Source organism: Acipenser ruthenus, chromosome 12 (genome assembly GCF_902713425.1).
Source record: "Acipenser ruthenus chromosome 12, fAciRut3.2 maternal haplotype, whole genome shotgun sequence".
In the NCBI taxonomy this organism is placed as follows: domain Eukaryota; kingdom Metazoa; phylum Chordata; class Actinopteri; order Acipenseriformes; family Acipenseridae; genus Acipenser; species Acipenser ruthenus.
The window spans coordinates 30,763,318-30,776,577 of record NC_081200.1 but is presented as its reverse complement, the minus strand read 5'-3'; the positions used below and the strand labels follow the sequence as shown (position 1 = coordinate 30,776,577).

Below are 13,260 nucleotides of genomic sequence, written 5' to 3'. Positions count from 1 at the left end.
TGACTCAAAATCCACAAAACAAATCAAGATTACAAATCAGTTATGTTGCAGTTGATGTTCAAGTTTTTTTTTGTTTTTTTTTACTCAAATGAAGTAGCAAGTGAAGTCACCCGATATACTTACTTTAGCCTGTGTCTGCTGAAGTTCCTGCTCCAACCTCTCCCTCTCCTCCCGTAGCATCTTATTAGTCTCCACAAGGACGTTCATGGAATCAGTCTTCTTCATGAGCACATCGTGCTGAGCTAGAGTCTTAGCTGTGACCTGCAACATGAGGCAAGTAAATTCTCTAGGCAGAAATGCCGAGACATTTTGAAAAAGGGGCATGTTTAAATAAAACATTAAACTGTTCACAATCCAACGCAATTAAGATTTTTTAGGGTATGCCTAAAACCCTTATATCTGACCACATGCTAAAACAACAACATTTTGTTGCACCCCCCAATCCCCCCCCCCCCCACTACATTAACATGTGTTTGTTTTACCGATTTTGTATAAAAATAGCATATTTATCCCTAGATTTAACCACCAAAAAGTCCAGATTTAGCTAAATGCATAAATGCTAACACACAAGTTTTCAAAACTGTACTTTGATTCAATGTATAAATGTTGCAAATTTATTTATTTTACACTTGGCGAGTCAACATTTAGCTAACATTTCTAACAAATAAATGCTGTTACCCTCTTTCCCACCGCCTCTGCATATTACAATGCAAAAAATGTACACATTTCAAAACTTGCAAAAATGTGTTTGTTAACATTTATGTATTAAGCTAAACCATAACTTTTTTGGTTAAATCTAGCAAGAATACACGATTTACATTAAATCTGAGAAAAACACTTAAAATATAAATACATGCTACCATTTTGGCTCCGTTCACTGCCGTTTCAATGACACTCACCACTTCAATCATTTCTCCGGTTCTACAAGTCCTAAAGTGATCGTCAACAGCTCATTTGAAGGTAATAACTTGGGACTAATTATCTGTCATTTATGTATTTATTTAAAATATTCTATTCTTAAAAAAATGTATAGATAGATGGATAGATAAATAATTTTTTAAAAATTTTATTTTACAAAATTGCCCGCGCATCCGCTACCAACTCTCTGTGCCCACCCTCACACACTTTGTGCACCACTGGTATAGACTATATATAAATATTTAATAATACCTTAGACAACAGGTAATTACGGTAACCTTCTGGTCAATGCAGAGATCACCTGTAAACCTGAGATTATACCTGTGCTTTCTCCCGCTCTGCATTCAGACTGTCCTGCAGCTCCTTAAGCTCCCTTTCCAGGTGCTCAACTCGCTGGCAGTGACGCAAACTCTCCACCTGAGCCACTTCGTACCTGGTCTCCGAAATCTCCTTCTCCCGGCGGACAAACCTTAAAAACCGAAAGGGCGAAATTTGTTGGTCATCACAACTAATCTACAAATCAGATACAAGCAAGTGATTCTGAAGCTGTATTTCAACATTCTGTTGCCCTCAAAACTAGAGCTAAATATACACACTGCTACTGGAGGAGTACTTCTGTAGTCTAAAAGTGTAAGAGCGACGTATTTTACTCTATTGCAACTGACCTGAGAATCTCGAGGATCTGCTCGTGGGATTTTCCTTCCTCACTCAGGGAGATGTTCAGATTGCTCTCTTGGGTAACTTGCTGTACAGAGGCCACCATCTTATTGCCTAGGCTTTCTACCTGTTCATGTAGCAGATTGTTTTGCTTCTGTAGATCCTCACAACGAGATGCCAGCTTGGACACCTCATCCTACCAAAAAATAAAGAAGATTAACAAAGTACAGACAAAAACACAGGAGTGGATTTAAGTAGTGCATGCCCACATAAGCAAACTGCAGCATAAAAGTCTCTAATGATTTTACCTTCAGTATCCTTTCTTGCTCCTCCCAGGATATCTTGCCCTCCAGAAGTTGTGCCTGGGCTCTCTGTGCTTTCTCCTCCAGCTCCTGCCGCATCTGGGAGGTCTGAGACACCTGTTTCTTAGCTGCTTGGAGGGCCTCCACATCAGCAGCATGCAGCATCAGCTCACGCTCATACTTATTCTGGGACTCCGCAGCTAGCTTAGCCTTTATATTAAAATAAATAAATAAATAAAATTGTTAAGACATCTTTGAAAAGAATTCAGCCTTTTATTGGGTGCCGCATAGCTAGCCAGTGCAAGGCTTTACAGAACACCTGCTGTGTGGCGACATTATTCCAACATGTTTTGCCACTGCATTTTACACACCTGCAGCTGGCTGTCCTGGGTGGCCGTCTGCTCATGTGAAGAGGCTACAGCTGCCCTCTGAATGGCATCCTGGAGCTCTGCCTGGATGTTGGTCAGGTTTTTCTTCAGCTCAGACATCTGCAAAAAAGGGGGAAACTGATTAATTAAGTCAGCACAATTATTTGTTTCCTGTACCTTTTTTTTTTTTTTACAAAGGATCTGTTTAAGATAACAGACAGAAGCACTGTTGATTTTTCATTACCTGCTCTTCCAGATTCACAATGGCTTTGCGCTTCTCCTCCCGCAGTTCCTGTTTTTCCTTCTCTGCTTCAACCAGTTTCTTCTCCAGCTGTACTTGATACTCGCGAGACTCTTTCAGACGAGCCTCAATAGTGGTGCGAGCTTCATCAGTTACCTAAGACGACAGGATTTAGGACATTTACCCAAAGACGGCAGATCAACCAAGGTGTATACTTCTAAGCCTGTTTTAAAGTTGTGCGAATTTCCTCCAACTCATTTTCAAACTGTAGCCAGAACAGCGGCTTACAGTTTCGCCTACTGGTTCTTTCCATCCACAGCAGGAAAAAATTACCTGAATGAAACAGAATACATTGTGGATAAAAATGATTTAACAGAGCTATTTGGACAGAGACTAAAGATCAAGAACCCCACCTGTTTCTCCTTGTTCAGAGACTCCTCCAGACTAAGCACCATGGACCTGTACTGCGCTACATTGCTGGTGGATGTTTTCAGGCGCTCCCTCAGGTCATTGTTCTGTTCCTCTGCCTGCCTGAGGCGAGTGCAAAGATCCTCAAAGTCCTTCTCTGCACCCTGGGGTCCTAAAAATCAAACCATGTCAACTGCATTATTTACAGTTTAAAATAAAATTGGTGCACATTGACAAAGGACTGAGATTTGTCACTTTTAAACCTCCTTTTCAGTTTGTAGCCCCAATCTCCCCCAACTCGACACAAAATCACCTGCCTACACTTTATTGAAGTGGTGCATGAGATTGGAGATTTACTGGTCACCCAGACCTACTTGCTATGGTCTTAAGAAATGCACTATTGTATGGAGCCCCTCACATTAAAATGATTTTACAACTACAGAATGAATATCAGGACAGGAGAATTCCATCTGTTGTGGTAAATGTGCATTATTCTACAAAATCTTCAACCATAGAGCTTAAACAGACTGATTTGTTTCACACGTCCCTTACATAACACATCTTTTAAAAGTAAGATCAACGTAGTTTAATTTATGTAACTACATTTCTTGAGCTGTTCTAATGAAACGATAACATTAAAAAAAAAAAAAATACTTTGGAGGAGTCTGACTCAATGTATAAAACATTCAAGAGATGTTTTAGGATTATCAATATTAAATTAAGTTGGCATCATAAGATTTTAAGAAAACCCTGCATTTATATTAGAGCAAATTAACAGCTTCCTTACAACAAACAGTTCAGAGAAATCCCACCCAAAAACATATAGGCCTACCAAAATTGCTTATAAAAATAAGGCCATCCAGTTATATTTCTGTAACACTACAAAAAGAAAAATCCAATCTAAATTAAAACGAAGTCTTTAAACAACATCAAATCAGCAGCAGAACAGCCTGTGTATTTGTAATTGATTACCTTTAGTACCAGCTCCCTGCAACACCTGTGATGCTAGCTGGGATTCAGCATTGCTGATCTGCTGTCTCAGTGTAGCAATCTCCTTCTCTGCATTTTTCAGCAGCTCCTTGGTTTGGAGGTGCATGGCTCCTTGTGTTTCAAGCTCCTTCTTAGCTTCTAGCAGCTGCAACTGTGACAGAAATTCACATTTACCTAAACTTCCATACCAGCTCCATAAGCATTTCCAATTGATCAGAGCACAGAGCTACTTTGTTTATGTTTAGCTTATGTGTTCACTGTCTGAAATGAAAACTAATTTCCACAAGTATCAAGTTCTGAAATACAATACAAAAGGTTTCCTTTTGTGTTCTCAAAAAAACAGATCAGAAAACTGGCACTTACATCCTGGTTTCTGCCAAGCAAGTGTCTCTGCTCCACCTCATATTCCAGTTTCTTTTTTAGCTGGATTATCTCCCTCTCTTGTTTCTCAATCTGGTTGTTAAATCGCTGTTTGGTCTCCGTCTCAGAGCGATCCAGCGTCACCTAAAAATGTATACACAATTAAGACATGTAGGTCTTCACTGGACTTGATTTGTGAATGTAGTCAATGACATGTTGCACACCGTCAACAGGAGGTAGTTAAAATTGCTCATATAGCTGCTTATTTGCATACACAACCAAGTTTTAACCTGCCATGGATTACAGGGATCGTTCTACCTGCAAAGGAAAGTCCTATATCTGAAAAGCTTGGGCACATACCTGAATGGACTGGAGGTTAGTTAACAGAAGGTTCTGTCCCCTCTGTTCTGCAAGAATAGATTCCTTCTCTTGAGAAAGCCTTGATTCCACCATCTTCAGCATATCCCTTTCCTTTCTAATGTTTTCACCTCTGACCTAAAGGATGACAGGAAAAAAGTGTCACATGAGTTTTCTTCCACTTGCCTTCCGGCTGTGCAGCATGTACAATGACAGAGTAAGGATATTTAAAAAATCTGTTGGAGCCTACAATCAATTTCCATAGCTCTTACCTCGGCTACAGCCAGCTTCTCATTGACAGCACGGAGATCCTGGGTCATGGTGTGGATGATCTGCTCCTGTTTCTGGGTAGTGGCGGACAGCTTTTCACACTTCTCCCTCATTGATGCAATCTCACGTCGGTATCCATCGACATTATCCTGCAGCATCTCATAACTGTAAATTCAAAATATAGGAATGAAAATATACTGCATGCCTCCAAGCAACAGTCTGGGTTATATTTTAGCAACAATTCCATTGCTTACCGCTTGGAAGCAAACTCCAACTGGGTGGATATTTTGGTGTTCTGAGAACGCAGTTCAGTGACTTGCTCTTGCAGCTTCTCGCTATGTTCATTGAGGATTTTATCATTTTCAGCTTTCTCCTTCTTGTTCATTGAAAATACTTCTTGTAGCTACAGAAGACACAAAGGTTGTGTAAGAAAACCATTGAATAGCCTGTGCAATATTATACATTATCCAACAAAGCAAAAATATGCAAGTATTATAGTGACCTCTGGTGGCCCCTTTGAGCTTATTTTCTGAAGTCAGATTCCTATTACATGTATTTAGCAAAATCTGAGCAGCAAGAACCACTCAGCTTTAACTCCCCAATTCTCTTGCAAACTACACAATGTGATATCTATTGTACAATGAGGCACCCTAAACACATACATATGTTGCATTAAAAAAATGTACATTCTCTGCATGCATGTGCAAAAAGACAGATTTGACACATTATAAAAAAAAATTACAACACAGAAAATGACAAATCAAGTCATAAATAAAGGAACATTTGTTTAAGGAGGTTTAAGCTTTTCACAGCAACTAAGAGCAAGCCTTAAGGAAGGTATCAATACCAGTATCCTGCCTGAACTTCACCTCAGCCCAGAAATGCAGCAAAGGTGGTAATGCCAGTGAATACCTGTTTAAGTGCTGCCCTGGCTTCGACCAATTCAGTTGACTGTAACGTGGACATCTGAGCTGGAGTGGACACTGTTGGAGTAACTCCAGGAGAGCGTCGAGGAGTGGAGGTCAGAGCGATCTCTTCTGAAACACCTGGACATACAAAGTACACATCAGACTACAAACCTTAGTGAATGTTATAAGCAATGGGCCATACAGCACCAAAATAGTAGCAATCTCAAATCCATCAAATGAAGCAATTGTGGGTCATTTTAAAAGAGATTACACTGACTATGATGCTTTTCGAAGACACAAGCACTCACTCTGCATAGGGAAGGAGACTCCTGTGGTCTGTGCCAGCAGGATGCGGTACATATCTCGCTGGCGTACGATGGACTCCACCAGCTGCATCTGGTGATTGCGGCCGTCCCGAAGTCGTTCCAGCTCACTTAGAGCTTTCTCCAAGTTCAACTGCAGCTCTGCAACCCTGTCGAATTAACATAAAACCCATAGTTATCAGGGACATTCCTGCAATGCACAAGTAGGAATCAGATGAAAAGATCCTTTTATAAAACACGTTTTAACAAATCCATACTTTGAAGATGTGGTTTCTTGCTCTTCCTTCTCCTGTGCCTCTCCAAGTTCTCTCAATGCCACTAGGAGGCGCTGGTTCTGCTGCTGCAGTTCCTCAATATTGCGGTAGGTGACAAGGCGCTGAGATATGACCTCAGAGGTACTGCTGATGTCAGCAGAGCTCACCTCTTCACCAACATCATCGCGGATCACATGGTTCCCTCTTGCCTCCTCCAGCTCGATCAGCAAAACTCTAATCTGAAAAATAAATGACTGTTCAGACCACATAGAATGGTGAGAGGCTACATCACAAGCACAGCAGTCTTTTCCTTTGTTATTAACATTGAAAGTATACAAGCCTAGCAAAGCTACCTGTTGAGACATGTCAGTCAGCTGGAGCTCAGCTCTTTGGTTGTCCCTCTCCAGCACAGAGGAACGCTTGTTGGCCTCATCACTATCTTTCTGGAGTCTGTGAACTTCCTGTATTGGAAACAAAAACACCCACATCAGAATTAGTGAATTTAGCATGATTCCAACAGCTAAATGACTAAAAGATCTTTTTAATATGGCACCATACCTTCATAGCCTGCTCTAGTTTAGCAGAAAGGCTGGCAACAGACTTCTGCATGCGCTCATACTCCTCACGCTGGCGTTTCAGGATAGGAGCCTTGGCCTCAACTTCCTGTACAATCTCATCCAGGCACTTGTTAACACGTTTGACCTCCAGTTTTTCCAACAGCAACTGATCCTGAGTTTCCACATAGGCATTATAGAGCTGCAAGAGGACAGAGTGAAAAATCAACACAGGAGCACCTAAAGCAGCAGAGGCTTGTAAATCGGGTAAATGTTTTGTTTTCAATTATTTCATACCTCTGTCAATTTCATTCCAGGTTTTACTACTTTTGCTACAGCTGCTGCAGTGGGAGACATTGTTGTCAACTCATCCTCTGTAAGTGCAGCCACACCTGAAAAACAAGTATGTACATACATTTAATTTAGGTATGCAATTCTAGTGTGTTTTAATCCAAAACTGTAAATATTCCCCTTTTGACATTTGTCTATTACCAACAGGAAGCTCATAGTGCCATTTTCAACGCAAATACATTTTGCACAACAAAGAGGGGGATATTTCAGCAGATGACTAAATGAATCCTGAATCATGCTTTACCTTTCCGTTTAAATGCAGAAAGCAGGTCATTGGCATTGTCCAGCTCTTTCTCCAAATTAACAATCTTTTCTTTTAGCTCTGCTTCCATGCTTTCTTTGGAGGCCTCTATTTCTGTCTGCCGTTGTTCAGTCACTTTGTTGGCTGTTAAGAAAGGGGAAGAAGCAGTTGATACAGTGAAGCAGTTGTCTTTAAATTCTTGCACTGCTGCTTACTACTACTTTACTACCCTCAGGTTCCTACCTTCTTCAGCTTCCTTTAGCAGCTTGTGGAGCTCCTCCACTGCCCTGGTTAGCTCACCAGCCTTGGACTCAGAATCTGCTGCAGAGCTCTGAAATAGAGTCAACTTAATAGTCCGACTACAGTATGGACTGTTACAGTAGTTTTCCATTTTCATTTTCCAACAACGTGTTAGACACAAGACTGAGGCAATGCATCGATTCATCGATGCATCGTATCGTTTGACAACTAATCGATAGTCAAGCCTGTGCATCGTTTTTGTATAAAGGGTTTAAACAAAAAAAAGCTTTTTTTTTTATAAAAAATTTGGAATCGGACATTATTTTTTGGCGCTTCTCTGCTCCCCTCAGGTCTGACTCTAAATCTGCCCCCCCGCCCCGCCCCCTGTGAGTGTTTACTGATGGGATTGGATCTGTGCAGGAGTTAAGAGCGTAGTGCAAGAATTACAAATACTGTATTGACTGGGCTACAATGCCTTTCGATGTTTGACAGTTGTTTTCTAACGTAAGACGGCAAGAAAGAAAAGTAAAGTTTGGGATACTCCGGTAACACAACTAATTTGTGTGACCATTTAAAGATGCAGAGGTCGCGCTAGCCTTTGAAAATGTGTATTTGTAAAAAACATACCATCTCAAAATCTGCGTTTAACCATAATATCTGCATTTTTACATACTGTAAATCAACAGTTACATTATTTTCCAGTAACTATTTCAGATTAACGAAGTTAACATGCAAAACAGTACACGGTATAAATAATGGTAGAAACTGACATAGACAAGCTTACCATGAAACATTTTCCTTTGAAAAGGCCCCATTCACGACTTAAATCAGTGTTGTGTAACATGTACCAATGTCTCTGCAGGTAGCTGTCAACATCATAACTATTTGCAGTTTTGCTGTTTTTAAAAGTTCTTGAAATTTTCCTTTTAGCACCCAAAATGACTTGTGCTCTTTCTAAATCAAAGTCTTAATTCAGGACCTTCCATTGAAATTGTCATGTTTTAGATGATCCTCATGTAAACAAGAGTGTTTGCTGGTCTGCACTGTGCTCTGACAGCTAAAACCTTGTTCTGCTGGTACTCAAGATACAGGTATTGTAATTGCTGCAAGTTTTGTGAAAGCAGGAAAGATGACGGAATAAAATCTTTTGAGCATGTGTTTTACTTGTCAATTCTTGGCGGAGAGTCAACAGGTAAGATGCTCCGATACAGATTAGTGAGTCGCTACCAGGGACGTGCACAGTACTATATGGGTTACAGAGACCTCCACAGATTTATTTATTTATTTTTTTATATAAAGAGGATGCAGGGAGTACTGGAACAATTTTTACACGTTTCATTGCATAAAACTACTTTGTAATACCGTGGAACTTCCAACTGTCACATAATCGCCCTGATCAATTAACCGCTTCGCTAAATAAATAAAATATTAAATGTAGGCTACGAGTGTAATGGCATCGGCAGCAATGGAAACAGAAAGAAGGCATTATAGCAATCAGCCTTTTGGTGCGTTCCCCTTTAAGAGAGGTGGGCTATGTGCGTGTGCCAGTCAGCTGCGTGTAGCAGTGACGTTTCAATACACCAATCAAGAAAGCCTTTTTTTGTGCAATGTCTTTATATGATGGAGCGCACGCTTGTAGATACTGGGAGCGTGTTGTTGTAGCTTTTAAATGCATTTGAATTAAACAAAGCAAGCTTCATAAACGCAACGTTTACCGGCTGTTTGTTTAAAATAGCTGAAGCAATACTCAAAACAAGCTGCTTATCGGCTGTTGGCAATATCAAGAACGAGCGCAAAGTACCGTGACAGAGATATTAAGAAAACAGAACCAGGGAGGCAGGGACTTCTAGAGTTAAGAAGCCATCAGTTGCAGGTTACTGTACATTTACCGTTTTTTTTCTTTTTGTATTTTGTATTTTATTTTATTTATTTTTTTAAAGCTTAGCGTGGAGATTGCTTATAGCAAACTGCATAGCAACACTATTTGTAGCCTAATTAATCTAATTTACGTTTGCTTACTTTTAAAGCGAAACATTTCCCCATGTTTAAAGCAGTTTGCGTGTTGTTTTTGTTCACTAACCTATTTATGGATGTGTAGATGCTTTTCTATAGATGTTCGCAAATCCAACTTTCACATATCTACCTATACCCCAGTCCACAGGAGGTCGGATATGCAATGTTGTACTGTATAAACGAAATTATTGAACAGGGATGAAAAGGGGAAATGTTGTCTTTTACATTTGCAGTTTGGAAACCCACTGCTGTTATTGCTTGTGTTTTATTAACCCTTTGAGGACCAAGCATTTTTCAGTGGGATATGCTCCCCCAGGACCAGGCGCTTTTTGGCTGTAGTTGACTCTCATCCTATAAAAATTCACTAAAAATCAGTAGCATCTTGCAAATGGTGTCCTTTTTTGCAGAACACTCTGGGGAACATTATAAAGTACTTCAGAAACTATACAAACTTTTTTTTTTAAGGGACCTTACAATACTTCCTGAAAGTTTTGTTGAAAAATGTTGACGTTTGGGCAAATTACAAGACATTGTTTCATCTGAGTGATTGCAATGACATAATACACGTTTATTTATAAGCAATAATGGACACTACTCAATTTATTCTCAAAATAAATATTTAGAAAAAAATAGTTAGTTACGCATTTCATTATTATCAGTACTAAGGATAAAAAACATACCCGATACACTTACATGAAATACTATATGCTTATATCCACTCGTTTCTTGACATTTATAAATGTTGTAAAAACATATATTAAAACACATGACAGAATAAATGTTCTAATATAATTCTAAGTCAAATACATCAGATTTACAGTGTTTCCCCTTTTTTATTAGCACTAAACAAGTTCCTGTGATGTTTTGTTTCTGCTTTTGTCTCTGCAGGCTGCTGTAAACTGTCTCTGCCCTTTAGACACTAAATGCCCCTCTCAGTGAACGTCAGTCCCTCCCCTATCCATTGATGTGTGTTTCAAACCTGTACTGCAAAGTATGGTGGCCCTGTAAGTCTAAAAAACTAAGTGCTTTTTTTATCGTGTTTACACGATTGCGGTCCTAGAAGCATTTTTAATTACTACTATATATGCATAAACTGATGTAATCAATATAATATGCATAATAGTTTTTAAAGCATTACTTGCAATGTTACACAGTGATCTACAGCTCCACATGTATTACTGCGTTTTGTTTTTACCCTTTCACAACATTTTTGGAGAACGACATATCGATAGTGAAAAATTAGGCATCGCACCAGCCTTAGACATATGTAATTACATATCAATACATGAAACAAAGACTTGCACTTGCCTTATACAGATTAGAAAGTTTGATTTGTGCATGGAGTTCATTGCGGAACCTTTCTTCCATGCTGGCCTGCTGTTCCTTTGCCTAAAGTAAAAAAATAATAATTAAATAAAAGAATAATGTTTTTTTTGTATATGTAAAGAAGTTTTTATATATGTAAAGAAGTTTTTATATATGTAAAGAAATTACATCTTTCAATTTGGCCATCAGGTCCTCTACTTGATTCTGGAAGTTCTCGTTGGATGCTTTTAGGGTGCTCACTTGCTCTTCCAGTCTGGTAACCTGGGCAAGTAAGAAAATCATGAGCTGGTTATGCATCACTATACTTTCTACCCTCAACATTTGTATACAATCAATAAATAAATAAATAAATAAATAAATAAAGCTTTCAGTGTTTATCCAAGTCAGCACGGTTTACCTCATCCTTTTTGTTCTCCAGGTTGCATTTAAGCTCCAGGATTTCATTTCCTTTCTCACGGGAGACAGAAAGCAGCTCATCAGTCTTGGCGGACAGCTCAGCGTTTAGCCAGGTGTTCTGGCTCTGAAACAGCTCCTTCTCCTGCTCCAGTCGCTTTTCACGGTACTGGAATAAAAACCACGTCAGCACCCTTACAGCCATTTCAGCTACAGGCAAGCCAAGTACAGAATGAATTATTTAAGTCAGAACAAATTTCCAACCTTGATCGAAACCTCTGAAGACTGAAGTTCATCAAGTTTCAACTGGAGTTCCATCTTTGCAGTATTTGTTTCCGCAAGTTTTGTATTCAAGCGTCTCAGGTCCTCTGAAAATGAATGGCAAGAAAAGCATTGATAAACCAGTGCTGGCTTCAAGCAGCAAGCCCACACAGGAAAACATCACCCAAAGCTAGCATTGTATAGGTCCAGAGAAGGTTTTCATTAAAATCAACGCCTTAAAAAAAAACTGAGAGCAGTTTTGCACATTTTCCGTCTTATTAAACAACAATTTATTCCAATAGTATTAGCTCGTGTTTGTGAATATCTTGAAACACATCCATTAAAAATGACTGATGGATTACAATGAAGATTCTTACCACCAAGATGTTGCCCCTCCTGGGAACTTTTCTCAAGTTTTCTGACCAGTTCCCGTTTTTCAGCCTCAAGCTCATCCTTAGTTCTAGTAAGTTGACTCTTAAAAAAAAAAAATAATAATAATAATAATAATAATAATAATAATAATAATAATAAAAAGTTTTTTTTAGGTATAATGATTAGCTATCTATTTAGTTAATATCACATTCACATCGCTTTAAAATATTTAACATGGTTATGGAACGTTAAACAGTAATGCCTCTTGTGAATTCTTAAGTTGTAAAGAAAAGTAAGTTAAATACTGAAAAGTTAATGATCCAGTGATCATATTTTTAAAAATACCTGTTTTAATGAAAAACTCTCTTGTGATGTTTCATATTCTTTAATCTTCTCCTTCATAGCCTTCAATTCCTCATCTGCAAAAATTGGATCAATTGAATATATACAGGGTATGTTTACCACATCAACACACCATATCACTGATGTGGTAAAATTAGATATTATATATTATACTCCCCACCTAGCACTACCAAATATGTGCTGCTGATTAAATGAAGTAATTTGGAGGTACTTACTCTGCTTATTGAGCTCCTCTTGTAGTCTATGACGGTCCTGCGATTCAGACACAAGCTTATCCTGACTCTGAGCCAGTCGCTTCTCAACCTCAAAGTATTGTTGCTCTATTAGAAAAAACACAACATTTATGTACATCTGATGCGATCAAAATGCGATGTTTTACCATGTGTAAAGTACAGCTAAGGTTTTATCGAGTTTGCCACTGTCCTGCTATGGATTATTTTAAGTGTATATTACAAGTAGGAATATACTCTACTACTTATATTACACATCACATTATGTGTTTGAGACCGACAACGAAACACAATCTAACATATTTGTATAGCGACTATACACTGCATCATTAGTAAAGTTAAATCTCAAAAGACCTTTCTTACATGGCCCAGTATACGCCTCAAAACAGGGCAATTTAGTACAAAAAAGACCGAGGTTTGGTTTCTTCAAAACTGTATTCGAATGAATAAGACAAATACAGTTTTCAAAATGTGACAATAAAAATAATTGGATAGAAAAGGCAACCATTTATCGCCGTAATAAATTAATACCGTGCATGCATTTCCAATATAGCCTGATG

At 38.8% G+C, this 13,260-nt stretch overlaps 1 protein-coding gene across 7 annotated transcripts in view; it reads right to left on the bottom strand.

The window, feature by feature from the left end:
* The window catches only part of LOC117416640 (nucleoprotein TPR-like), a 28,349-nt gene that overhangs the window by 14,902 nt on the left and 187 nt on the right, over positions 1-13,260 (bottom strand). For 6 of the 7 annotated variants that reach the window (XM_059034836.1, XM_059034838.1, XM_059034837.1 and 3 more), the window contains exons 2-28: positions 12,686-12,790; positions 12,453-12,526; positions 12,113-12,209; positions 11,739-11,842; positions 11,479-11,643; positions 11,250-11,342; positions 11,064-11,144; positions 7,746-7,833; positions 7,506-7,646; positions 7,208-7,302; positions 6,915-7,112; positions 6,710-6,817; positions 6,360-6,595; positions 6,088-6,251; positions 5,784-5,917; positions 5,126-5,274; positions 4,874-5,036; positions 4,605-4,739; positions 4,248-4,388; positions 3,867-4,035; positions 2,900-3,066; positions 2,490-2,642; positions 2,249-2,365; positions 1,884-2,087; positions 1,584-1,771; positions 1,240-1,387; positions 124-261 (exon numbers count right to left, since the gene is read on the bottom strand). In XM_059034836.1, the coding sequence (XP_058890819.1) occupies positions 124-261; positions 1,240-1,387; positions 1,584-1,771; positions 1,884-2,087; positions 2,249-2,365; positions 2,490-2,642; positions 2,900-3,066; positions 3,867-4,035; positions 4,248-4,388; positions 4,605-4,739; positions 4,874-5,036; positions 5,126-5,274; positions 5,784-5,917; positions 6,088-6,251; positions 6,360-6,595; positions 6,710-6,817; positions 6,915-7,112; positions 7,208-7,302; positions 7,506-7,646; positions 7,746-7,833; positions 11,064-11,144; positions 11,250-11,342; positions 11,479-11,643; positions 11,739-11,842; positions 12,113-12,209; positions 12,453-12,526; positions 12,686-12,790 (3,755 nt within the window). Of the gene's footprint in view, positions 1-123; positions 262-1,239; positions 1,388-1,583; positions 1,772-1,883; positions 2,088-2,248; positions 2,366-2,489; positions 2,643-2,899; positions 3,067-3,866; positions 4,036-4,247; positions 4,389-4,604; positions 4,740-4,873; positions 5,037-5,125; positions 5,275-5,783; positions 5,918-6,087; positions 6,252-6,359; positions 6,596-6,709; positions 6,818-6,914; positions 7,113-7,207; positions 7,303-7,505; positions 7,647-7,745; positions 7,834-11,063; positions 11,145-11,249; positions 11,343-11,478; positions 11,644-11,738; positions 11,843-12,112; positions 12,210-12,452; positions 12,527-12,685; positions 12,791-13,231; positions 13,254-13,260 lie in introns of those variants that run through there. The other variant, XM_059034840.1, reaches the window with a different exon arrangement.